The sequence below is a fragment of the Pongo abelii genome, chromosome 17 (genome assembly GCF_028885655.2).
Source record: "Pongo abelii isolate AG06213 chromosome 17, NHGRI_mPonAbe1-v2.0_pri, whole genome shotgun sequence".
Classification (NCBI taxonomy): domain Eukaryota; kingdom Metazoa; phylum Chordata; class Mammalia; order Primates; family Hominidae; genus Pongo; species Pongo abelii.
In genome coordinates this window covers 89,590,785-89,618,041 of record NC_072002.2, presented here as the reverse complement: position 1 = coordinate 89,618,041, position 27,257 = coordinate 89,590,785, and the positions used below count along the sequence as shown (strand labels likewise).

The 27,257-nt window shown below is 50.3% G+C and overlaps 1 protein-coding gene across 1 annotated transcript; it reads right to left on the bottom strand.

The window, feature by feature from the left end:
• Positions 1–485: 485 nt before the first annotated feature.
• On the bottom strand, positions 486–21,295 carry CNDP2 (carnosine dipeptidase 2; the record flags this gene model as incomplete). Its single annotated transcript, NM_001134143.1, is given in 11 exon segments — positions 486–1,611; positions 2,513–2,660; positions 2,963–3,104; positions 5,188–5,352; positions 7,606–7,766; positions 8,791–8,875; positions 10,306–10,506; positions 12,386–12,474; positions 15,364–15,526; positions 19,365–19,508; positions 20,818–21,295. Coding segments are annotated over 11 exon segments (1,428 nt in total). The 3' UTR covers positions 486–1,541.
• Positions 21,296–27,257: the final 5,962 nt, after the last annotated feature.

The window sequence follows — 27,257 nt, the reverse complement described above, 5'->3', positions numbered from 1 at the left end:
CACTACTGCTATTTTCTCACTCCAATTGCTCCCCTGGGCCCCTGCAAGCTCTTCCAGGCTGGCTCCTGTGTCCTTGGACGCAGCCCCATGCCCTCAGGAGCGCATCCTTACGTTCCGATGTGAGAGGGTCCAGACTCATCTTGCATTTTCCCTGCCCAGCCCTGGAACCAACCACTTCAAGGAGCCTCTTCCTTTCATTGAGTTTACTCTGTTCTTTTATGTCAAGTGGGCCAATCAATTCTTTGTTTAAGCCAGTTGGATTTCCTGTGGCCCCACAGCCATTAAGGAACAGGGACAGGGACACTTCTCGGAACATGCAGGGGGCCATGAGTAAGCCTCCACTTGTGTGGAAGAGGGAGGGAGTGCTCGCCTGGGAAGACCTGGGTTCTGTTTTCCGGGTCCTGACTGCTGAGCTGACACCATCAACCAGACACCACTCAATAAGCATGGTGTGCACACCACGAGCAACTCAGACGGAGCGATTCTTTTAGAGGTGTCATGTTTACTTTTTATTTAGGAGTACAAACTGAGACAAAATCATCCTACCAGTTAGTGAGGTTTTGAGGGATCATACTAAAGAGAAGACAGGAAAACACCAGTAATGGTGAAGGTCTTGAGAAAAGGACAGGACCCGCAGATAGCGAGAGATCAGAGGAGGCCCTGATTTCTTTCCTCATTTCCTTTCCAAATATCCCAAATGTGCAATGCATCATCTGAGACAGAAGGCAGAAAGCATCAAGCTCTCTGTTTATCCCAATTCAATGACAACCAGAACTTATTTTTTTGATATGCGGTCTCATTCTGTTGCCCAGGCTGGAGTGCAGTGGGGCAGTCATGGCTCATCGCAGCCTCCAACTCTCAGCCTCAAGCAACCCTCCTACATCAGTGTCCTGAGTAGCTGGAACTACAGGCATGCACCATCACACTTGGCTTATTTTTAAAAAACTTCTTGTAGAGACAGGATCTTGCTACATTGCCCAGGCTTGAGTGCCGTGGTGCAATCATAGCTCACTGCAGGCTCAAACTCTTGGTCTCAAGCGATCCTCCTGCCTCAGCCTTCTGAGTGGCTGGGACTACAGGCATACACCACCATGTCTGGCTCATTTCTTAAACTTTTTGTAGAGACAGAGTCTTGTTTTGTTGCCTAGGCTGGTCTCAGACTCCTGGCTTCAAGTGATCCTCCTGTCTTGGCCTCCCAAAGTGCTGGATTATAGGTGTGAGCCGTGATGCCCGGCCAACAACCAGAACTTTCCGCAGACCTTCTGCTTTTGGACCTTGGGTATCTTCTGCAGGTCAAGCCATCCTGACCACTCTGAGAACTTACCCAGGGTGACTCAGCTGTCACTCCAGGTCACTCTTAAGCCCATCGGGTAACTCCACCCGTGGACAGCTGGATACACTTGTGTCTGTTCTCTAAAGTCGTGGATGACCTGACAAGAGGGAAAGGAAAGAGGGAACCTCCACTTCCCTGGGCAAGTTGGAAAAGGGTGAGGTGAGGGCAGGATTCCTTCTCGTCGGAGTTGGCACACAGACGGCTGGGCCTAGTCCTTCAGCTGGGAGACCTCATACAGGTACGCAGCCAGCATCTTGGTTCCCTCTATGTAGTTATGCCTAGTAGAGAGGAACACATCATTGTGTTGGCTGGTGTCATGAGCCAACACCCAGGTGTGGGTGACTCCTCCCGAACCCAGACACACTCTGCCTTCTTCCTGGGGAGCATCCCCCATCCCAGCTTGGGGGCTCTGAGCCCTGCTTGCCTTCAGAATTCAGCACCCCGGTTCTCAAGTGCAGCTGCAGTCTGACTGCCCAGCCCAGAGACCAATCCTGGTCCCCTAGTGCCCCGGTAGTAAACATCAAGCTTGGATCGTGGGCTCCTCCCATTATCCATTTGTTTCTAAAGACCAGGCCTCCCCACCGGTCCTTGCAGCCAGGTCTCTGTCTCCCCCTCCCTCCTTCCTGCAGGGTCTTTGCCTCTGTCTTAGTCCCTGATCGTCTGCCTTGGTTACCCCAGGATGCATTCTTGCCTTCTGCCCTCCTCAGCAATTTTAGGGGCCAGAGGCCTCCCCCGGAACTGCCCGAGACCCCTGCCTGCTGGGCCCCTCCTGCTCCCAAGGCTGGCTCAGAGGCTGCATCTGCCCTGTTGTGGGAAGAATTCCCAACACGTCCGCCCAAGTCAGGGATGTGTCAAAGCAGCAACGTGTGCAGTTAGCAATGACACTGCAATTCCTCAAGAAGGAAACAGAAAAATGAACAGAAAAAAAAGGAAATGGAGAGAGGGGTAGATGAAGTGCAGAGATAAACACTGCATGAACCTTGTTTTTAGCACCCCTCTCCTGCAAGGCCTCATCCTGCCTCCCATCTAAGTTCCCACTTCACACAAATACAGGAGGGCAGGTCACCGGGCCATCACCCCTACCTGCTTCTCTTGGCAGCTGCACATGGCGGGAAGGGGAAGGGGCAAGAGGGACGCTGTGCAGGAGACGCCAACCTGGGCCGCACCCTGGACTCTCACCTGTTGAGCTTTTCATTCTGGGAGTGGGCTCCGTCATCCGCCGACCCCACAGGCAGCAGCATGACGTTCTTGCCCGTGGCCTCCTGAAAGGTCAAGGTCACGGGAATGCTGCCGCCTTCCCTGGTCAAGTCTGGCTCAACACCAAAAACTGGGGGGAAATGAAATAAACGATGAGCTTTGGGGCCCCAAGGCTGGGGATCTGTCTCAGACCACTACTCAGTAGCACTCAGTCAGACCCTGTGCAAGGCCCTGGGACAGCAAACCCGTGTTCGAGGTCCGCCAGGGGTCCAGGCTCATCGCACACACTGGCTGTCCTCATGCTGACTTAAGTACGCGCCCCCGTGATACAGCAGTGCCGCCGACATAGCTATGCGCCCACACGATATAACAGAGTCCTATCAGACGTGCAACGGGCCCTGCCCGGCATCATCCCCAAGGAGAGTGTCCAACCTGTCCTCATGGCTCTTCTCCCAGCCACGTAATGAGGGTGACTGAAGTCGGAGACCCAGGGCTTCCCGCCGTGGCCCATGTACACTTTGAACTCGTTGGGGCTGCGCAGTTCAGCAAACTTCTTAGTTAGGTAGCTTGTGACCTAAACCACAGATAGAATAGAGATCTACAATGCTTTATAAGCTTGGCATTTGATCCAGTGCTAGTGACCTACGGGTCTGCTATCACGGGTCTAGCGAGCTTACAATCGGCCTCTGACAGGTCTGTGATGGGTCTATGCTGAGTCTACGATGAGTCTCATTTTCTGTTGCTTAATACTGAGCTACATAACTAGAGTAAGGAAAGAGGAGACTTCTTTATTTATTTATTTATTTATTTTTTGAGACGGAGTCTCGCTCTGTCGCCCAGGCTGTAGTGCAGTGGCACGTTCTCGGCTCACTGCAAGCTCCGCCTCCCGGGTTCACGCCATTCTCCTGCCTCAGCCTCTCTGAGCAGCTGGGACTACAGACGCCCGCCACCACGCCCAGCTAATTTTTGTATTTTTAGTAGAGACGGAGTTTCACCGTGGTCTCGATCTCCTGACCTCGTGATCCGCCCGCCTTGGCCTCCCAAAGTGCTGGGATTACAAGCGTGAGCCACTGTGCCCGGCCAGAAAGAGGGGACTTCTTATCAAAAAATAAAACCCAGTTATTTCAAAGTCAAAGACAAAGTTTTAATATCAAGCAATTCACTCTTTCCAAAGATCTTCTAAATGATGATACTATATAAATTAAGTTTAAAAACAATCTTCCCTGACCTGCTTTATATTACGGACAATGTTTGCGTGCCCCCAGAATTCACATATTTAAGCCCGAAACTCCACTGTGACTACATTTGGGGACTTAACAGAAGTAACTAAGGTGTAAGACAAAGTCACAAATGTGAGAAGCTGTGTTTGCGCCGTTCTGCTTGCCGGCCTATTTCACAGGCTCCACCCTGCCACTACCTGTAGCTCTCGGGAAAGATGCTTTGAAGACAAAACGGGGGAGCACACACCACCCCTGCCTCTTGCCCGAGTCACTGCATTCCTTAGGAGATAAATGACCCTGTCCTTACCTTTTCCCACACATAAGATAGCACCTGACCGCATTAGTGGTTGCGCCTCTGTGACCTATGACCACACGTGCTCTTACACCGAGGCTCAGTGTGGCTCGGCTGGAATGTAACATCTGAGCAGGTGTGATGTGATTCTGCATGCACCAAAGCTCCTCCACCTGCAGATGAGCTGCGGGCTGAGCCGCTCTCTCGGAGCAGCCCGGCCAAACCTCTCGAAGGCTGCTCCTGGGCCCCAGGCCGCAGTCTGCAGTCCTCAGTGAGACGCCTGAATGAAACTAACTTGAATTCTTTAAAAGTCTAGCTTTTATTCTTTAGTAGATTTTTTTTTCTCTTCCTAAACCTTATTTAGACAAAGGTTAAATGAGGCCAGAAGGGTGGGCCTGGGTGAGAAGATACCGAGAGCCTGCCCTCTGCCATGTGAGGACAAGCGAGGGAAGTGGCCATGGCCAGGAGGAACCGTCGTCAGATGCCACAGCTGCCGGCACCTTGGTCCTGGACTCATCCGCCTCCGAAACAGTGAGGAATTGTTTCTGCCACGTAAGCCACCGCATCTGTAGTCTTTACTGTGGCAGCCTGAGCAGACCGAGGTACTTCATAAAATACATGTCCACAGGCTACATTGCATCCAGACCCAGGATAGAGCCAGGAGCTGACCCAGGGACACCTCCTCGTGACAAGACCTCAGTATTCAACACGAAGGGTGAGCCCCAGGCTCCCGTTCCCAGTGGGAAGACTCCATCTCCCCATGAATCCCAGCTGAGGTGGACAGTCAGAAGCTGGGCTGACCTCCAGCCAGCAGAGTCCCCTCCACACGGCACCGTGGTAAGGGGCGGCTCCGGGACTCTGACCAGAACACGCTTGGCCCAACATTGGTGTTTGGCCTGGAGCCTTGAGGTGAGGTCAAAGGCCAGATTTTGGCCTGCCTCATCAGTAACAAAGGTCACTTACATGTGATGCATTATCTTTGATTAGCTTCTGAACCGTGACTGTCATAATTACTGACTTCGCCAGAGCCAGGAAGCGGGGGCATGCATGGCCTGGGTGTCTGCTGAGTAAGAGCCTTTATTACCCAAGTCTCTGCCCAGACACAGCAGCTCTTGGCCCCCACCCCGTGTCCCAGCCCCACATGCCTGCTCGCTGACGACTTCAGGAGTCATGTTCGGCACGAGCCTGATGGAGAACTTGCCAACCACCTTCCTGGGAATCACGGTCTTGGCCCCTGACCCAGAGAAGGCACCTTCGATGCCGTGGAGGGAGAGAGACGGGTACCGCCATCGGTGCATGAGGATGTCTTTCTGCAGAAAAATCAGAGGGTCAGGGACACCTCAGGCACTCGGTGCCAGCCATGTCTGCTCACCGAGGAGCTGGGAATGTTGTCTGGGAAATCAGTGGTATGAGACAGGGCCTGGCTCAGGACCCTGACAACCACAGGCAGGAGGTCCAGGTGCAGGTGCGACTGCAGTAAGTGACTCAGCACAAAGGAGGCCCCTGACAGGCTGCACACCCTCAGGTGAGGCATTTCACTGCCCGTTGCTGCAGCGTGGGTGGCTCAGATCCACCTGGCAGAACTAGGAGAGCCATGCTGGCCACTGAGCACCTGTAGAACTGGGGGTGTCAAGGTCCCACAGACATTGGAGCTCTTGATGAGCCAGAGGCACCAGAGGAAGAGGGGATGCAGCCCAGGCTGTGTACAGGCCTCTCCCAGGCCCACAGGACATAGGCGTGCAGCCCGTTCCTACTGAGAGAGGACAGCCAGGCTGACCAGCACATCCGGTACGGCCCCCTGAATACCGATGATCCCACCTCCTCAGACCAGGAGAGACTTCATCTCCTGTTTCCCAAGTGTGTCATCAACACCATGACCTTCCTGCCTGCCCCCGCCCCCCGCGTCCCTGCAGCAGCAGAAGGTGGGTCAAGAGAGTAGGTGTGCCCCCAAAGGGGCTTCCAGAAGGTTCCTCAGTGACTTAGCCACTGAATGTGTAGATTTCTGTTTGTGAACCAAACAGCTCAATGTTATCTGGGAGGAATAGACAAGGCCCTAAAACACCGTACACAGAAGCAAACACGAGCCTGAGGGACAGGGCAGGAGAAACAGACCCACCTTCTCCCAGGCCCGCTGCTCCCTGTGCCCAACCCCTCGGTCCATGACATCACTGTCCAGTCACTGCCAGTGGGGACCTTCTCTTCCTATTCCAGAGGCTCCTCCCCGATGCCAGCCAAGGCTCCCGTGCCTGCAACAGCCTCATGGGTCTCCTAGCTCCACCGACTCAGCTCCAACACCCCAACCCATGATCTTTCCCAATGTGAGATCCGATGAACTCAAATCCTGGCTGGGGCTCACCGTCTCCTGGAAGACCTGGAGCTCCACAGCAGCGCCCAGGCCATCAGGCCTGCATTTCGGTCTCAGTCCCAGGCCTCACCCCGCTGCCCATCTGTCCCTAAGCAGCTGATATGTCTGTGCTCCTGCTGACCGGGCACGCCAGCCTTGCCCTGCACCTCTGCTGGCTGACAGGACCCTCTGATGAGCCTCAGCCGCTCCCAGCACCATGACCCTCCCCTTCTGCAGGCCCACAGCCTTTGGTACTACCCAGCGTGGCCCTCAGCACATCCTTCCAGAGTTCTTGCCTGTCTGTCTCTGGGAGACAAAACTCAAGAGCCCAGCCGGGCCTTATTTCCCTTGTGTCCCAGGGGCTGAGTTGCTTAATTCAACTGATGCTGGCTGAATCAATGGCACAGAACTTCCATCTATACTGCATAACCCTATAGCCTGCAGAACTTACATCTATACCGCATAAACCCACAGCCTGCGGAAGTTACATCCATACCACATAAACCTATAGCCTGCAGAACTTACATCCATACCACATAAACCTACAGCCTGCAGAACTTACATCCATACCACATAACCCTACAGCCTGCAGAACTTACATCTGTACCACAGAAGCCCACAGCCTGCAGAACTTCCATCTATACCGCATAACCCTACAGCCTGCAGAACTTACATCTGTACCGCATAAACCTACAGCCTGCAGAACTTACATCCATACCACATAAATCTATAGCCCGCAGAACTTACATCTATACCGCATAACCCTACAGCGTGTGGAACTTAGATCTGTACGGCATAAACCTACAGCCTATTAAGAGAAAAGTCATGACCCACTTTTCCCCTAATGGTTAGGTAAACATTCGGCACAGTTTCCACCTAGCACTTGGCTCTAATGCGGCTTAAATGAGCCCTGGGCCCAGCGGTAAGGAGGTTACTCTATAAACACAAACACGGCAGAGCCGCTGCCAGCAGGAGCCAGCCCATGTCCCCTCTGCATGCTTCTCCAGGTCTGATGGAATCAAAAGTGGATTTTGATACTAAAGAATTCCAACGACCAGCAACCTGGTCACAGTCTGCTTTCTGAGTGACTCATGTGCACTGGACATTCCAGCTCTTCCCTCAGAGACCCCCTGGACCTAGGGAAGGTGACAGGGCCCGGGGGACACCTGTGTCACAGCGTGGCCCGGGCAGGTGGCAGAGTCGAGCCCTGAACCAGCACCTTGTTGCTGTGCAGGAGGATCTGCGCCCCCACGTCCTTGGCAAACTCCTCTATGTCAAAGTCGATGTCGTCGTACAGCTTGTGCTCCTCTTCCGTGACGGCAGCCACAGCCTCGTTAATGCCGGGGATCAGGATGTTCCCCCTCTTGTCCACCAAAGAGCCTGAGGGAAGCGGGAGAGGGTTATAGCACTCAGGGAAGGCCGCACCAAGGCGAGCTGCTCTTTCCTGCACTGACCCCAGGGAGCCGGGCTCAGGAGAGAGGTGGCTCAGGCCCCACAGCCACGTGGCTGAGGAGGGGCCAAGAGCAGCCACAAGGGTCCACAGAATGATGCGCGCAGATGCATCCCATGCACCTATCGCCTGTCAGGCACCATCCGGGGCCTCAGGCTCAGCCAGTGATGTAATCAGCCAAACAGCCAATGAGGGAGCAGCTTGGGCATTCCCATTTCTCAGGTAAGGAGACCGAGGAACAAGTGGGGACAGGAAATTGTCCTTGGTCATAGACCATGATGCAAACCAGCAGACTGGCTTCACGCAGCCCCACTCTAACAACCACCGCACTGCCCCGTGTGCCTTTTTAATGCGCATTCCACAAGAAACAAGCTGCTCCCGAGCTGAGGGGGGTAAACTGTGGGTATAACAGAGTGGACGTCATGCGGGCAGCTGGCATCGGCGGGGAGGAATGGAGAGCTTGTGGATGGTGCAGGAAGGGAGGGCTGTGCTTGGCCTCAGAGCAGGAGGACGCCGGGAACAGCAAGATGGGATGCCTGCGCTCAAAGAGCTGATCAGGCGGAGGGACCTGGATGGGGCCAGTTATACATAAGAGAGGCCAAAACACGCGCCCTGTGAGAGATGGAAAATGACCATACCAGAGGAAGGACAGCACCACGCACTCGAGGGGCTTGGCCAGACAGGACCTGGGGGCGACTGAGTTGGGTGCTGGAGGCAGGGCAAGGTTTCACCAGGTGGTGACAGGCACAGGAGGGTTTCAGGGGCAAAAATAAAACAAGGGGGCCTCTCAGAGGGACAAGTGAGTGGAAGGAGGGAGAGGCACAGTTGGAAACTGAGACAGAAGTTGGTTCATGTGGAATGCTGAAATGCACCCAATGCTGATGACAGACAGCCTGGAAGTCACGCCCATCCACTTCCCCTAAACTGCGGACTGAACGCCCATCCCGCACTTACCCATCAGCAAAATGAGATCAGTCATGGCCTCATGCACCGAGCCCCCGTACACCCCAGAATGGAGGTCTTTGTTGCTGCACTCCACCTGCACGGAAACAAAGGCTGCTGTATCTGGCTGCCTAGTGGGAGCTTATTTTTATCATGTGACAGTGAATTCAACAAAGAGCATTTACAAGGCCTGACAATTTTCCAAATCAAAATTTGCTCCCTCAGGGAGCAAAGCATTTCCCAAATTAAAGACTTAGGCAGGAACAAAAAAATACCAGCTTATCTGTGGCATATGCCAACCACAGATAAGATGGTAACACTAGCCACAGGTACAAGCATTCCACAGGGCAATCTGCCTACCACTCAAAGCCTTTGCTAGAAGTTTAACAAAGACCCTGCACCTCTGCTGAGAGGGCAGCCTAACATGAATAAGACCCACCACAGGCCTGGAGCCCGAGACCTGGGGTCGGACCTCGCCCTTGCACTGAGCAGCTGCATACCCAGCGTAGGGCAGCTGCCTGCTGAGTGCCCGGCCTCCTCGCCTGCAAATGGGAAGAGGCGCAGTGCCCCTCCCAGCACCGGGGGTGACAGGCAGCCACTTTTAAAACCAGAACAGTACCTTGCTCAGAGTGAGGGCTCAGGGCAGCAACTGCAGTGATTTCTAGCACTGTTCAGGTTATAAATGACGTCTGCAGACAGGACCTAATTTAATCACCACAGTCATCCTGTGGGGTATTGGGAGATGACCACCAGCCAGTGAGCAGCAGAATCTAGGGAGGCCTGGCCCTTCTCACTCTTGGTGCTGCCTCGGTTTCTCTCTTTTTTTTTGAAATGGAGTCTCACTCTGTAGCTCAGGCTGGAGTGCAATGGTGCAATCTCCACTCACTGCAACCTCCACCTCCCGGGTTCAAGCGATTCTCCTCCCTCAGCCTCCCGAGTAGCTGGGATTACAGGCACCCGCCACCACACCTGGCTAACTTTTTGTATTTTTAGTGGAGACGGGGTTTCACCATGTTGGCGAGGCTGGTTTCAAACTCCTGACCTCAAGTGATCTGTCTGGCTCGGCCTCCCAAAGTGCTGGGATTACAGGCCTGAGCCACCGCGCCCGGCCTCAGTTTCTCTTTTTCCCGTGCAGTCAGTCACTTGCTCATGGGATAAGGAGCCTAAGTGCTAACATATAAACATTGCCACCCTCAAGAGGAAGTGTTTCTAAAATGCTTTGTATGTGTTCGCATCTTCTGAAATGAACTAGCATTTAATCTCCTCTCAGCCACTCCAAGGCAACATTACAAATCACACTGTCCTAGCTTGATGCTGCTGTGAGATTAACTTCTGATCATCGGAAGTGTTGCTGTCCAACCTGGTATATGACGGTGGTTTATGGAAGCTGGGAATTGGGGCACTAAGTGAGCCCTGTGTTTCTCCTTCCTGCGCACCTGACTTCTGGGTCCTTGCCTACTTTGGGTTTGGAAGAACCAGGAGACTCAGGGGTTAGAAAAAAGTGAACTGTACAGCTTGGCACTGTACCTCGATGAAAAAGTAGCAAATGCCCCTGAGGCCGTAGGTGATGCAGGGCTTCTTCTTTCCCAGCCAGTAATTGTCAGAAATGCAGACATAGTCCACATCCTTAAAGAATGTGTCTTTCTGGGCGAAAATCAGCTCGTCTAGGCCCTCAGAGCCTGACTCCTCCATGCCTTCGAGGCAGAATCGGACGTTGACAGGAATCTCCTGTGAGAAGGGAACAGCACAAGTGGATGTTCAGCTTTGCAAACCTTCCTTCTAGAAACCACACTCAGGATTACATATTTCACATCTCTGGCATTCTCCAGACCGACCACACAGGCCTCTGTGTGCATCTGTCGTCACTCCCTCCCCAGGCGCTGCCAGGCCACTGTGGCTCCGGGCCACTTGGACCGGTCCAGTTTCGCAAGGTGGGGCTCTCTGGGGCCACCCCACATGACCGAGGGGAACTTCCAGAAAAGCCTGTGCTGCTCCCTCTGTAATAAGGGCCACGACACTTAGAACACCACACGAGTCCCGATTATACCAGCGGAGCCACCAACACGAGGAGGTATGGGTCCTCCTGTGTGACCTTCACTGCTCCCGGGCACAGAAGCGCTGCTCTCCCCGAGGAGCCCGATGGGAACGTGCCCACCTTGCCGTGTGTCTGGATCACTGTGGCTTCACAGGTGCTCTCCCGACTCTGACCCCCACACCCAAAGGTGAAAGATGAGGTTGTGCATGAAGCTGGCGATTTGCCAAAGGCCAGGCAGGCTAAAGAACAGCAGGGCCTAAATGAGGACTCAAGGCTACTGAGTCCTGGTTCACGACCACCCAGGCTGCCCCCAGACAGCCCTGTTCATGGCTGCACTTCCTCCCCCGCCTCCTCCTCCTCTTCTGCCCTTCACATGAGATCTTCCACAGGACCTCTGCCCGGGCACAGCCACCTGTCACCCTCGGTTGCCCCAGAGCCTGAGGTGCCTCCACAGCAGCTGAGGCTGAGGGCTCCACGGGGCCAGAGATTGGGGAGGCTTCCTAGATCCCGCCCAGCATGCAGGCTCGGCCGCACCAGGCCAGGTGGTTCTGGGTGTCACCTCCCCACCATGTAAAGTAATCCCCCAGACCAGCAGGGCTGAGACCCTTTTCAGACCTAACATTCCATGCTTTGACAAAAATGCTTATCTTATTCTTATGTCATCATGATACAAGATAAAAGCAAGATGCAAAGATGTCTATACAGCATGATCACAACTAGGCAAAAAGCAACAGAAAATCTTGGTAAATTTCAAAATACTAACTGTCTTTGGATTCTAGGCAAGTATTTTTCTCTCTACTTGTCCGTTTTTTAGCAAACTTTGAACAACGAGCAGATATTTCACAGGTAGAAGAATGCTTTTTTTTTTTTTTTTTGAGACAGAGTCTCGCTCTGTCACCCAGGCTGGAGTGCAGTGGCATGATCTCGGCTCACTGCAACCTCTACCTCCCTGGGTCAAGCAATTTTCTTGCCTCAGCCTCCCAGGAGCTGGGATTACAGGTGCCCACCACCATGCCCGGCTAATTTTGTATTTTGAGTAGAGACGGGGTTTCACCATGTTGGCCAGGCTGGTCTCGAACTCCTGACCTCAAGTGATCCACCCACCTCAGCCTCCCAAATTAATTCCTCCCAAAGGAATTACAGGGGTGAGCCACCACTCCCAGCCAGAGAATACATTTTAAAAATCAGAATTTATTTTTAGGAGGACGTAAACCACACAGAGACAGTGAGGGGCCTGTGTGATGTCACAAAGCTGCACTACGTTCTGGCAAGGGACCACACTCACAGAGACAGTCAGGGACTGAAAAGTCACATTTCATGCGGTGGCAAAAATCATGCTGAGCCGCCAATATTGTGACCTTTAAGCAGCTGTAAAACAATTAAACTTTTAATGTTTCCTAAAGCTGGAAAACAAACCTGTACTTTACATCCAAGTCATCTGTGCTGATAAGGGCTGGGGGACGCTTGTCTTGTCTTTTCCTGTGAGCTTTACAAGCTGTTGTGTGAACAGAGAGCCTTTGTATGGCTCAGATGAACCCAGGACTCAGGCAGAAGTCAGCGTGGGGGGCATACCTGGTCTGTTTTCTGATACGCTTCCAGGGCGTTTATCCAGCCGGCCACCGGGCCCTTATCATCAGTCGAACCTCTCCCATACAGCTTGCCTAGAACAGCAATCCACAAATTCATAAAGTGATGATTACAAGGAACCCAGAAGCAGCGTGTCTCAGGTGCACATCTGATAACCCCTTAGCCAAGCAAACACGAGAGAGGCTTCCCCCTCCAATCAGGAGCCCCCAGTCTCCACCCAACACTATCGTTAAATTTGTCAGAGAATTTGCCATCATCAAAGAGAAAAGCCATGTGGATGCTCCCAAGAACCCCTTTCCTCTCCCACCGTGGCACGGTGGTCAGGTGGGGGCACGGCTTCCTGCTGCGTCAGGGTGGAGACCTCCAGTCTAACTCCAGGAAGTCTCAGCCAGCTGCTTAGTTCATTAAAACCCATTTACCAGAAGCAGCGGGGAGCAATGGGGACAGGAAGCCCAGTCACTTAGGAATCTCAAGGCACCGTTGTCAAAAAAGAACCATAATCTCACCCCCACCCAATTGTGACACCTAATTTGATAAAAAACAGAGAACTAACATGTTTATTATTTAACCTCTGCTTCTTTCTTTCTGTAGTTACCACTCTGAAAACTGCAGACAAGACGCTGCTTCTAATCGGCGTCATTAGTCACAGTGGCCCCTCACCACAATGGCTTCTGGGGAAGCTGACAACACAAGAGACAACTTGAAGACAAGGCCCCACCCCTCCTCCATCCTCTGCCACGCAGTCCCGGCCTCATGGAACCAGAGGAGGGAGCCGTCCTCAAGGCGTGGCCTTCTCGTGGGCCTGGGTCTGCCTGGCCGGTCTCCTGACCTCCTGGGGCTCAGCCTGCTTCCCAGGTCCCGCAGTCTCAGCATGACCCAGCCCAGGGTGGTATGAGGCTGAAAGTCATCACCACCTGGGGAATTTCCTTTGACGAATGAAACCCAACTTTTCACAAAAACTGAAGATCAAATATAAGCTTTTCTAAGAAAAATCCTCATCCCTATGACAAACACTGAACAACTACAGTGGCTGGCACGGTGCTAGCTCAGAGCTGCCGACAAATGTGACCTGCCCCCACCCTCCAGGGCTCCCTGATAAGGAGAGGGAGGCCGGGCGGCTGGCAGTGAAACTTCCCCACAGTACAGGTGCTCTTCTAGGTTCCTCGACAGTCAGGAGCCTACTGAGGCTGGGACAGGGAGGGCTAAGAGGATGGCTGGAGGCAGGCCTCACAGGGGACGAGGCAGCGGTGACGGGGCTGACGCCCGTGCAGGTGCCCAGGTGCAGTTTTGAGCAGCACAGTCTCCTGCGGGCTGCACGTGGTCCCGTGTGGCTGGGTACAGGTGGGAGAAGCGGCAGGCAGAAGGCAGGCGAGGGGAGGGACCCTCTGTGCCATCCTGAGTCCCCCAAGAGGAGTCAAGAAGAGAAGTGGCACGTTGAGGTCACTCTGGGAGCAGCCCAGAAAAGGAGTGGCACCGTGAAGGCCCAGAAGTGGAGCCACGGAGTGGGTGAGGGGACAGGGAGGGGACAGGGAGCTTGCAATGTGGGAAGGGCAGTGGTCCCAGAGGAGAGCCTGGCAGGGATGGGGACCCAGTTCCCAGTGCAGGTGGCAGAGAGATGGTGCCATCCACGGAGACTGTAAGGTAGCGGACAAGGAGCAAAGACAAATACTTCTGTACAGAGACAGCGAGTTCCAGGAGTGAGGGCACAGTCAAGCAGACATTCGAGTCTGACGCTTGAGGGCACAGCCAAGCAGACACGTGGGTCTGAGGCTCAAGGGCATGGCCAAGCAGACATGTGGGTCTGATACTCGAGGGGCGCCCAAATGCACAGAGAGGGTTAATCCTACAATCCACCGCAAGTTAGTAATTCCACCGTGACAAGGACAATGACATGGAATTACATCTCATAAAAAATGTTGCTTTAAGTAAAGTCATTTTCAATTTTGCACAGTAATGAACACAACTGACACTGGGCCAGGAAAGGTTTGAACACAGATGCAATGATCCAGTTGGAAGGGCTTCAATGAGAAGAACCTGGAACTTAGCCCAGAGGGGCCCAGCACGAGGGTGGGAGGTTTCCTCATCTGGTCAAAGACTCCCGTGCAGGCACATGTGGAAATTCAGAAATGAAAGCAGAAGGCCTTTACACCAGAAGGAACAGGAAGAAAAGAGGCCGGCCTGCGGGGTCCCTCACAGCACGGGCCTCAAAAGGCCTGCAGGTGCCTGGCCCACGGAAGCACTTGGTGAATAACAGGGACATCGCCACCCCCACTGGGGCAGCCGGGTGAAGGAGGCCACTAACATATACAGCAGAAGCAGCTGCCGGTAAGGGTGGGGGAGGGGGACGAGGGGACAGGCTTTTCAGGATGGCCCTGCCTCGATTCTGAATGTACATTCTGAGAAAAAGCATCAGCAGTAGAGGAAGCCCGGCAGACACCAGCCACGGGGGACTCATTTGCACACGAAAAGGCAGGCTTTCTGGAAGTTCAGCGACAGAGGCACCTGTGAGAAACCTCCATTTCTAGCTTACGTTAAAAACAGTCTGTGCCCGGCGTGGTGGCTCAAGCCTGTAATCTCAGCACTTTGGGAGGCTGAGGTGGGGGGATCACTCGAGGTCAGGAGATTGAGACCAGCCTGGCCAGCATGGTGAAACCCCGTCTCTACTAAAAATAAAAAAACTAGCTGGGTGTGGTGATGGGCACCCGTAATCCCAGCTACTGGGGAGACTGAGGCAGGAGAATCGCTTGAACCCCGGGAGGTGGAGGTTGCAGTGAATTGAGATCTTGCCATTGCACTCCAGCCTGAGCTACAGAGTGAGACTCTGTCTCAAAAAAAGATTTTTAAAAAGTAGTAAAATAAATAAAATAAAAACAGTCTGTACTGGAAACCGAAAAACGGACTAGCAATGACTTTCCAAAAGTCAGTGCCCTTCCTCTGGGCACACACAGGCACGCGGCGCTCACCGTCTCGCTCCACCAGGGTGAAGGGCTCGCTGTCCCAGCCGTCCTCCAGGGCTGCAGGCTGCACATCCAGGTGCCCGTAAATGCACACGGTCTTCTTCTGTGGGTCAGAGCCCAGCCTGCCGAGCAGAATAGGAGGGAGCGGGATCTCCGAGCCATCAGGGAGCTGAGCATGGAGAGGAAAGGAACCAAGGACAGCCTTTGTTTAAGAAATTCAGTGCTTAAGGTGGATATTATTAAAAGACCTTGAGCTTCCTTATCTGTCCTTATCAATCAACCTCTATTGTAGAGTTTAAGAGCACACTGTTCAGTGGAGTCACTAATTAAGATTTACTTTCTTACTTTCTTGTACTCCAGAGCACATGTACATGTTTGCCAATTGCAGGCAGTTTGGTAAATTTTTTTTGTTGTTTTTTGAGACAGAATCTTGCTCTGTCACCCAGGCTGGAGTGCAGTGGCGTGATCCCAGCTCACTGCAACCTCTGCCTCCCAGGCTCAAGCAATTCTTAGGTCTCAACCGCCCAAGTAGCTGGGATTACAGGTGCCAGGCACCATGCCTGGTTAATTTTTTGTATTTTAGTAGAGACAGGGTTTCACTGTTGCCCCCACGGTGGTCTCGAATTCCTGAGCTCAGGCAAACCACCCGCCTCGGCTTCCCAAAGTGCTAGAATTACAAGCATGAGCCACTGCACCTGGCTGAATTCAGTAAATTCTTAAAGGCTGATTTTTCTTTGACTTTTATATAACAAAACACGCAGGCTGAGTTCGGGATGCAACTTAGTTTATTATTTTCTGAAATGATGGTTAAAATCAACTATAATCTTAGAAGAGATATTTTTGAAATTCTATACATTGATTACAATTATGCATGGAAAAGGCCATAAACCAAGATATATATATATATATAAATCTTTATACCTAAATTCACATTTAGCCATCCTAAAAAGTTAGTGATAGCAGGTACGCCTTCTGAGCTTTGTCCCAAAGGCACTACCGGTGTTCCACAATCCCACAGGACTGGAGGACGGGACAGGCATCCCAGCCCGCCCCTGCATCTAAATGGAGGCAAATCAATCTTAGGTCTTTTCCAATTTTCACATCAGGTCAATGGTCTCCACCTTTTACTTTAGACCATGGCCTACTCAGGCTGTGCAAAACTCCTGTGGCCACGTAGCTCCTCTACCAGTGCCTATATTCCAACAGGAAAATACCCCACGATCATCACAATGTGTCACAAGCAAGTGGCAGGAGATGGTTTTAGCTGTAGAAGGAAGAGACTATTCTTACTAAAACATGACATACATATATATTAGTCTAGTTACTAGAAAATACTGTTCATGAAAATAGGTATTAACAGACACAACACACAAAATCGATAATGAAGTTAAATTAACAGTTTGCAATTAAGAGGTAAAATGAGCAGTCACTGAAATGACAACTGGATCAGGACAGTGCTGGTGATGGGCTGAGAAAAGTGTCCCTTCCAAACTGCAGGGCCTCCAGCTCTAAGTGTACAAGCACTTTAGGAAACTGGGCAGGTGGCTGGGATTCTTGTGGGATCCAGGATTTGTGTTCCCAGTAATTTAAGTAACTCCTGCAACCCAACCTGATGGCTGCCAGTGTACGGCATGTGGCCTGACGCCCCTCATTTGTCCCAGCGGCAGTGTGGCTGCGTGTGCGGCGTGTGGCCTGATGCCCCTCACTTGTCCCAGCGGCAGTGTGGCTGTATCTGTGCCTCAGTTCTCATCAGGATGGCCTGTAGCCACCAGGGACAAAAAATTGTTGCTGAAATCTCCCTGCTCTGGTCCCAGGGGACCCATGGCCTTGGCAGTCCCAGCTGACCCTCAGCTTGCCTGAGCAGAAAAATGATTTTCAAATGACCACAGATTTTCTCTAAATAAATTCCTGTTCAATAGGGCTCCTCTGAAATACTTCAGCATTTTCTGAGAAACTGCTTGGGCCCATAGGTAAAATTGTTCTGAAACGCCCAACATCACCTTTCCTTCATCAGCCTGAAAATACTCCGACGTCTGCACTGACGCAGGAAAACACCCACCTCCACCTTCACCCCTGCATCAAGTCATCGTCACTCTGAAAAATAGAACACCACTGCCACACGGACATGTGGGAAGAGAACAGGAGATGTGTGGTCACCCCACACCACAAGCATCTCTGCAGAAGATTCCACCAGTGATGAAATCTTTCAATTCCTTGATAAAAATCAGTGTTATGTAATTCAAAATAGTATAACAGTAATTTAATTTTTTATGAAAGGCCCTTTCTTAAGAATTGCACAGCAATGTCAGTGATCAATGAAGTAAATATAACTATTGTAATGAAACAACTCCTAAAAATGATTTACCTCACCTAGATTTTTTAATGTATTAGGAAAAAAAAAAAAAAGGAAAGGGAGCAAGGTGAGTCTGACCCTAAAAAGAAACAACATGAAGAAACTTGGTTTATTCTCCCAAAGATGGGGGGAAAATTGGTGGGTAGCTATAATATACCCTAAGTCAATTATTAAATTTGTTTTCAGAAGAAAACTTCAAATGAACAGCACTGCCTGGGGAATCGGGAGGCCTGGGCATGAACCTGCTCTGCATGAGCCTCCTGTGGGCTCCCAGTGGACAGAGCTGCCTGGCCTCCACTCTCTCCCTCTGATGAAATGAACACGCTGAACTGAACGGCCACACTCAAGCTTCCAGCGCTGTGATTTCAGATTGACACCCAAATCATCAGACCAGAGAACCGAGATAAGCCAAAGCTTATCATTAGATCAAAGAATATAAAAGAATATTACAAACTTTGAAAATATATGCCATGAAACACGCAATTAACATAAGGCTGAAATCATCTGAAATAAACTAGTGAAATAACATACAGCAAGAGGCCGGGCGTGGTGGCGTGACAATTTGGGATGCCAAGGCAGGTAAATCGCTTGAGACTAGAAGTTTGAGACCAGCCTGGAAACATGGTGAGACCCCGTCCCGACAAAAAAACAAAAAACAAAAAAAACACATATATATATACACACGCACAGTAAGTCCTCACTCAACTTCATGGATAGGCTTTTAGAAACTATCACTTTAAGTGAACAAAACTACCTTATTCAAGGACCTGTTGTTGTATGTTGTCTTGCTTAAAGTTGCAGTTTCTAAGAACCTATGGATGACGTGAGTACTTACTGTACCACAAAGTGAGACTGTTCATTTACGAAGAAAACAAACCATTCTCACCTGTCAGAATCCTGCACTGAAAAGCAACAGACCCCCACACAAAATATCTCTTATGAAAAAGTGGCTCACACCTGTAATCCTAGCATTTTGGGAGGCCGAGGCAGGCGGATCACCTGAGGTCAGGAGTTCGAGACCAGCCTGGCCAACATGGCAAAACCCCGTCTCTATAAAAAATATAAAAATTAGCTGGGTGTGGTGGTGCACGCCTGTAATCCCAGCTACTCAGGAGGCTGAAGCAGGAGAATCGCTTGAACCTGGGAGGCGGAGGTTGCAGTGGGCCGAGATCACACCACTGCACTCCAGCCTGGGCGACAGAGGGAGACTCTGTCTCAAAAAAATAAAAATAACAAAAATAAGGCTCAGGGACGCAGCACTGTGTGTAGGGGGGAGCCGGGGGTTGGGGGGAGTCTTTATAATTTTTAAATGGACATGAATAAAGTGTAACTTCCTAGTTTGAAAGCTTATGGATTGCTGGGAGGGGAATCTCAGCCATTCTCTCAGAATGACTGTTACATTAACTTAGTCCTGAGTAACTGTCAGCAGTTCTCCTTCCTGGAGAAAAATGCTGAGTGCCACAAAACCTTTGCCCCAGTCCAACTGAAGCAGTCACGTACAGAACTTACCATCCAAATCGGGCCCTTCCTTTTTTGTTTTAAAGGTGAGTGGGGTGTTTGAAGCAAAAGATCTTTTAAGAACTTGTGGAGTCTTGTCAACCCCTCAGGCAGAATCTGTCTGTGGTCCTGCAATGCAAAGAATGTTGCCTCCTACCTTTTGTTTTCCGATATCCACCAGTTCCACAGAGCCGCCCAACTGCTTAACATCTGCAGCAGCAACCTCCATCATCCTCCTGATTTCGCCTCTCTTCTCCGGCCACGCGGACACACTCTGGATAGCCACCCATTTTGCGAGTTTCTGTTTGTGGACAAGAAGCAACAAGGGATTCTGAAAAGGTGTCCTTGAAGGAGAAAAGGCTCCCGTAACGTTGCCATGTTCCAGGCACACATGGTTGGCTCACCCTCTGTGGCTGCTGCATTGAACAGGCTGATTGGAAATAGGACAGACCCATCACGTGCGCTTTGGGTTTAAGATTTTAAAAACTGTTCGTACTGAGGGAAGAGAGAGACCCTCTCATATTGTTTTATACTCAGTACCTGTTTAAAAACAAACAAACAAAAACAAGGAAGTGAAATCAAAGACAGGCAGCCCGGCACCAGGCCCAAAACCGGACCTGGGCCTGCCTGGCCTAAACCTAGTAGTTAAAAATCAACTCATGACTTAAAAACCGACGTTATTCATAGATTCCAGACATTGTATAAAAGAACATTGTGAAATTCCCTGCCCTGTTCTGTTTCTCTCTGACCACCGGTGCATGCAGCCCCTGTCACATACCCACTGCTTACTCAAATCAATCACGACCCTTTCATGTGAAATCTTTAGTGTTGTGAGCCCTTAAAAGGGACAGAAATTGTGCACTCAGAGAGCTCGGATTTTAAGGCAGTAGCTTGCCGATGCTCCCAGCTGAATAAAGCCCTTCCTTCTACAACTCGGTGTCTGAGAGGTTTTGTCTGTGGCTCGTCCTGCTACGGTACTAACTCTGTACCAAGAACTAGAGTACAAAAGAAAAATGTCAGATGGTTTATTTTTAAAGATTAAGGAGGAAGTAAATGTAAAATGTACCAGGTTCCATAAATAAGTTTTTATCTGAATGTAACTAAATTACAACTGAAAGATACAGAAAATACCCAATGTTGCCACAGTCCAAATTAGCTTATTTATCATCCTGACAATGGCCAAATTTTCTAAAGTATAATTTTAGAATGAGAATTCTAAAGATTTCATCTGTAATGTGTGTATGAAGAGTAACTTTAAAACATAATGCTCTAAGTTAACATCAAGAAACGGATTAATACATAACATTATTGAATTACTTGGAACATACTTAATGCAAACTATTTAATCTGTAACTATCACAAGAAATTGTTGATGGAGATGAAACAAAAATTTCAATTAGATGTGCTATTCTTAGAAACGTACATTAACACTTTGTCAAAAACCAAAAGTGTAACCTATACCATAATAAGAAGCTAATGGAACAGATCTCTAGGCAGATCTTCTAACCCTGGATTTAAATGGCATAATTCATACTAGCTCTTGACAGCTTCTCTGGGCCACATGGGATTAAATCAGATTTTAATGTTTCCTAAAATGAACATTCCCTTACCTTAATGTAGCGATCCTGATTTTCATCAATGTACTTAAACAGGGTAGTGAGGGCTGCCATCTTTCAACCAGACCCCAGACTGCAGATCTCGAAGGTTCTTGTAAGGAAGAGCAAATGGTCAGTCCTGTCTCTAGTGGGGACTGACGGGCGACCTGCCCAGAAAGCACTTGTTCAGAATTGTAAAGTGTTGCCCCACCCTCCCAGCCAGCACTGCAACACCCTCAGCCAGAGACGCTCCAGGAAGTGACTGCGGCTTCAGAGGCAAAAGCTTTGGGAACCAGTTTTGGGAACTAAAAGTAGGCACTTTTAGTTTTACTGGTACTTTAATAAAAATTTTTACACTCTTAAAGCACAAAGATAAGTTCCACTTTCTGTTATCCCAGAGGATACAGTCACTTCCGGGATCCCAGCCAGAATGTCACATCCTGTGTCCACCACCACAAACCCACAACACAGACGACAGAGCCCAAGGAAAACCAGATTCAGTTTAAGAAAGTTGATGATCTTAGTCCAGAAACAGCCAAAGGGCAACAGCTGAACCTCCACAAGCACCTGACCAAGAGGCCACGCAGGCTCCAGGGCGCATGCTCTCACCCCGCTTCCATGCGTGACACCCAGCAACTTCTGCCCCACTCACAGATACAGGAGAAAACACATCCTCGGACTCTTTTTATTAGTCAGAATGAATACAATGTAAAAATGATTCTGGTATTGGGACTTTTATAATTGGCTTTCCGCAGCAGAAAGCACACAGCTGTACTGAGCAAATTCAAAACTGCGGGGACAGGAAGTGCCTTAGAATCACAGCTGTGGAGTGACAGGACCCTACTACAGCCTCGTGTCTACACGCCAGACAAATGCCTGTGCGTTGACCTGCTGCAGGTAAAGAGCATTGGTTTCTTGGTATAGGCTTTCAAAGTGATTTCTCAACAGAGAGGTGACTTTATCCACCATGACACCAAGCGTGGCAATTGTTCAAAAGTGGCTGTTGCTGTGCAGGGTGATGAAATCGCAGGGCACTGCAAGTTGCAAATGTGATTTCTATATGGGTGGAAGATCCAGCTGCTGCCTTCTCAAGTGCCCTCTTCCTCCTCTTCAAACACCAGCCACAGAGCATGGAATAGTTACATACCTCCCAGCCAGCTCGGATCTCTCTGCTGAGGCACTCATTTGGAGCAGCCTCGAGTAAGATGGAGCCCATGAGCACCCTGGAGAGGCGTTTATCAGTGTTAATAAATAAAATTGTCGTCCACCTGTTGCCAAAAATGTACACAGGGAAGCTACCTGTTCACATTAAAGGAAATCCTATTTAGCAGGACAATATGCTACATGTGGTGATTTTCATTTGGGTTCCTGGTTATTAAATGCCACAAATCCCAAGCTCACTGTGGTACATTCTCATTAATATCATTCTCTTGTAGTCAAATTAACCAATGGCATTATAGCTAAAGTCACTCAAAAATATAGTCACATGCCACATAACATTTCCATCAACAACAGCGGTGGTCCCAAAAGATTATAATGGAGCTAAAAAATTCATTTTCTGTCTAGATATGTTTAGAAACACAAATACCTACCACTGTGTTACAACTGCCTACAGTATCCAGTAAAGGAACATGTATGGATTTGTAGCCGAGGAGCAATAAGCTACACCATATAGCCTAGGTATGTAGGAGGCTGTACCATCCAGGTTTGTGTGAGCGCAGCTCAGGATGTGCACACAACAGCGAATCGCCTAACGACGCATTTTCTCGGAATGTATCCCCATCCTTAAGCAACATATGACTGTAATTATCTAAGTTACAACTTTCACTAAAAGAGAGGAAACAGGGATCAGATTGTTCCACCATCAGAGATGGGCTAAAAAGCAACTCATGTTAATCACTCATCAAGTCAAACCAGATTGGGCCAGCTTCCAGTTTCTCCTCCCACTCACACTTCTGGGTAACTCCTGTTTCACCTCCCCCTGTTACAAAGCCATTAAATGGAACCATTTTTATATGCTCTGGAGAACACCACTAACTAAGGTAAAAGCAGTATGCTGGATTGAGCAAAAGCAAGCATTATCCTTTTAAATGACACCTCACTTCCCTCTAAAAATCTAAAGTTCATAAGGAGTAACTTTATTTATTTATTTAGAGACAGGATGTCATTCTGTCACCCAGGCTAGAGTGCACTGGTGCGATCTTGGCTCACTGCAACCTCCGTCTCCCAGGCTCAAATGATCCTCCTGCCTCAGCTTCCCAAGTAGCTGGGACCACAGGCATGCACCACCACACCCAGCTAATTTTTGTATTTTTTTGTAGAGACGGGGTTTCCTCGTGTTACTCAGGCTGGTCTCGAACTCCTGGGCTCAAGCGATCTGTCCGCCTTGGTCTCCCAAAGTGCCGAGGTTACAGACATGAGCTACCGTGCCTGGCAAGGGAGTAACATGATTTAAATGTTGAGACTAGTGGAGGGAAGGAGAAATTGCTGTGGCACCTGGAACCATCAGTAGTACACACAAAGGAGTCTTCTAGTTCTGAGAATCTCAGTCTCTGTCCCTTGATAATTGAAGGCATATATAACACAAATAACAGAATCACACCTTCATGTCTGCATAAGAACCAATAAAAGAATCTCCAATCTGCCCAAGCTAGAACTTGATCCCTAAACATAATGTGAACGTCTCTTTCTCCACTCCTGCCTGCAAACATTAGGGACAATGAAGGTATTGGTAGCAGGCCCCGGGTTCTCCACCTCTTCCTGTAGCCTACGCTTGGATGATCTACGGAATCTGACCTTGGCAGGCGGTGGGGAGGGGTAGTCTGGTGGCCCTGTCTGTGAGGACCAAGGTCTCAAGGACATTGGTCCAGGCGGACCAAATATTGTCTCTATTTCACAGATGAGGACACTGAAGCCAATTAAATGAGACACCTGCCCCAGACCATCAAGCTGGCATGGGAATTTTGTCTCCCCTCAGATGCTTCCTCCTATAGCCTTAAACGTTGCCTCAAATGCTGGCGGGAGCTAGGGACCCTGTCCGGGGCCCTTTGAACATGGGAGGCGTCTGTCCCGCCACATCCCCCACCCCAGGTCTCCAGGAAAGGGATCCGTTGGAGAAAGGCTGGAGTTCTCAGCAGGCCCCTGGGGAGGGGTGTGGCCTGACCAGCGCTGGGCTCCCCGCAACCCCATCTGCAACCAGGGTCGTTCCACTCGACTCCACCAGGGAGGGCCACGCAGGCTCAGGCCAAGTGCGCCGCCCAGCTTGTCCCTGCGGACCGGGGACGCGCTCGGCGCTGCTGGGACACGAATGGCCCGGTTGAGCGGGGCCCCGGGCCCCCGGAGGTGCCAGAGGCCCCGGGGCCATGGCCGTCACGGGCCTCCGCCCCCGACCGCGCGCTCCGGAACAGCCCGAACACCATTGTTCCCGCCTGACTGCGGCCGGGCGCCCCACGATCCCCCACGAATGAGGCGTGACTCTCGCCGCTGACCCGGGTCCTCCCTGCCCAGCCCGTTCCCCTCTCAGGGCGCCCACCCGGGAAGGAAGGTCCATCAGGAAGACCCACCTGGGAAGGAAGGCCCACTAGGCAAGGCCCTCTTACCAGCAGCAAGCGCGGCGCCGGTTCCGTACCACGTGTCCCGGCCACGACCCGCGGCGCGGGCCCGCCCCGCTGTCCCCCTGGCCACCAATCCCGCCTTGTCCGGGGGGCAGGCATCGCCCCGCCCCCGCCACGCCCCTCCCCTCCCCGCCCCCGCCCCGCCACGCCACGCCCCTGCCACGCCCACCAACCTGGCCAGAGGCAGAGGGGTGGTGTCACTCACTCCCCGCCCCATTTCCGCCCTGCGCCAGGTGCGGAAGGCTGACGTCACCTCTCCCAGCTCCATTTCCGCCCCGCCCACCAATCCCGGCCTGGTCCACAGGGCTTACGTCACCTCGCCCCTCCCCGATGGTGGACGGGGATGTGGGCGTGGCGAGGGGCGGAGATTTCGTGGGTTGGGATTCAGGGGAGGCAGGACACCCGGGAGCGCGTGTCCGGAGCTGCGGGCTTGTGCTGTGCTTCCTGGTTGCTCCTGGGTGGGCGGGGGGCCTGGTGCTTCAACGGTGGGGTCCGAGAAGTCGCCTGCAGTGCGGCAATGGAGTCCAAAACTAAGGGGCCCTGACTCCACCCTCTGATCTCCCAGGCTCTGGAGGTCCCACGACGCTCCCATTCCCTTGCGCATCCAGCACTGCACTTCCCGTTGCGTTTCAGTCCCGGCGGAGTCCGGGCACGGACTCCTGCGGGTCACACAAGCTCCAATGAGAGGTCGATCTGAACTGGATTAGCAAAGCGTTCGCCAGCATCGTTACCAGTAGTGGAAGTATTTTAGTATTTGTGTCCCATGACCCTAGGAACTGATGAAGGAAGCAGAGCCAGCACCGTGTTTGAGCGTCTGCGACAGCGTTTTCGTTTTTAATCTTTACAACAATTCTTGGGGGTAAAATTGTTATTCCCTGGTCTGCTCACTTTTCCAATAGAGTGTTCTCAAAAGAATTTGTTTAAACTTATACCACTACCACATTATTTAAGGAGTGATGGCTCGGGGGTTATTATTTTTTTTAAATGAATTTAATAGTTGTAAGAGATGTATACGTTCCCACATAACGTAAAATGTTAAAATTGCCTCCCCCCTTAAAATTTACATGGTTCGTTTCCTCTTATTTTTATATTTATTTATTTATTTATTCATTTATTTATTTTGAGACAGAGTCTTGCTCTGTCGCCATGCTGGAGTGCGGTAGCCCAATCTCAGCTCACTGCAAGCTCCGCCTCCCAGGTTGAAGCCATTCTGCCTCAGCCTCCCGAGTAGCTGGGACTACAGGCGAGCACCACCACGCCCAGCTAATTTTTGTATTTTTAGTAGAGACGGGGTTTCACCATGTTGGCCAAGATGGTCTCGATTTCTTGACTTACTGATCCACCCGCCTGAGCCTCCTAAAGTGCTGGGATTACAGGCGTGAGCCACCCCGTCCCCCCTTACCCCCGCCTCCTCTTTTATTTTCTATTTCTATTACACGTCCCTCATAGAATTTTGTTAAATGTAACATTTTTATACTTAAGTCTTACTCATATCCCAATCATATTTCTCTACAACAGAATATGATAAAAATTTAAAGTAATATTTACTTTGCTATAACCAGATGAGATTAGGCATGTTCAGGGTGGTATGGCCATAGACACTTTGCTATCACCAAAAAGCTTTAAGTATTAAAATTTTTTCTTCTGGATTAAATTCTCATAATAATTATTGTACATGAATGATAAAAAGAAAAAACTATATTACATATTTTGCAAACATTGCAAAAAGTAAACATTGGTGGAAGACACATCCTTTAATCATATTTACTGGGCTTTTAAATAAATTCGTTCAGGTATCCATAAATGAGATTATTTCTGAAAAGAGGGTTTGGTAAAACACACACACACACATATATATAGCAAAAAGAAGTGATTTAGAGTAGAAGCCGTAACACACTACTGTTACCAAAATTTAATAGGCTAAAGGTAAGAATAAATAATGAGCAAAGAAGTAGTTGAGAACTTTAGAGCAATCAGATGCTTCAGTCCAAGTGAAAACATGAAAATGCATTTGCAATACTCAGTGTTGAAGAAGTTGGTGAACATGTTTCTTCTATGAATCTGAATAAGTGTTAAGAAAATACAAAACACAAAATTTACCCTTAATATAGAACCCTGTTACTTGGAAATATGTTGTCATTATTCCCCTGGGAACAATGTTAAGTCAGTACCTGATCAGTGTCCTTGATTAAGGAGTCGTCCTCCAGTGATACCATGTGGCATTTCAAATTGTCCCTTTGTCTGGAGCATTCCAGGCTTCAAGAGTTGATGACATACAGCATCAGGAACAATCCCTCACTGAGAAGGTGCCTCATGAGTGTTAATTACTCATCCTTGTGCAGGGACCAGGACTCCTAGGAACAAGAGACCCTGGCTGAGGTCAGCAGGTCAGTTGCACCGCCTACATGCTCTAGGAGAGAGCCTCTGGAAAATTTGAGCAGCTGGAGGTTGATGCCCTTTAGAACTCTCTGAGTCCTTAAGTCTCCTTGCGCTCTTAGTCATCTGTCTCAAGACCACTGCCTTACACAGCTGGTAATGCAAGCAGCTGTATTGGAGCCTGTGTGCTCAGTTCTGATATTCTAGCAGGTGGCCCTGCAAGTCCATTGCTGCTTAAAGGGTGCATTGCAGGTGGATCAGTGGCAACAAATCTGAGCTTAAAGAGCTACATAAATGTGTTCCTATTCCTCTCTGCTGATTTTGAGGACAACAGGGACATTATGAGGGAAAACAAAGAAAGAAGTATGCGGATGAGTGACCACAGGTTAAGTACTTCAGAAAGAGAAAGGCTGTGACTGTTCTCAGAACTTAGGGAATGCAAACATTGTAAAAGTCACTGTTGAT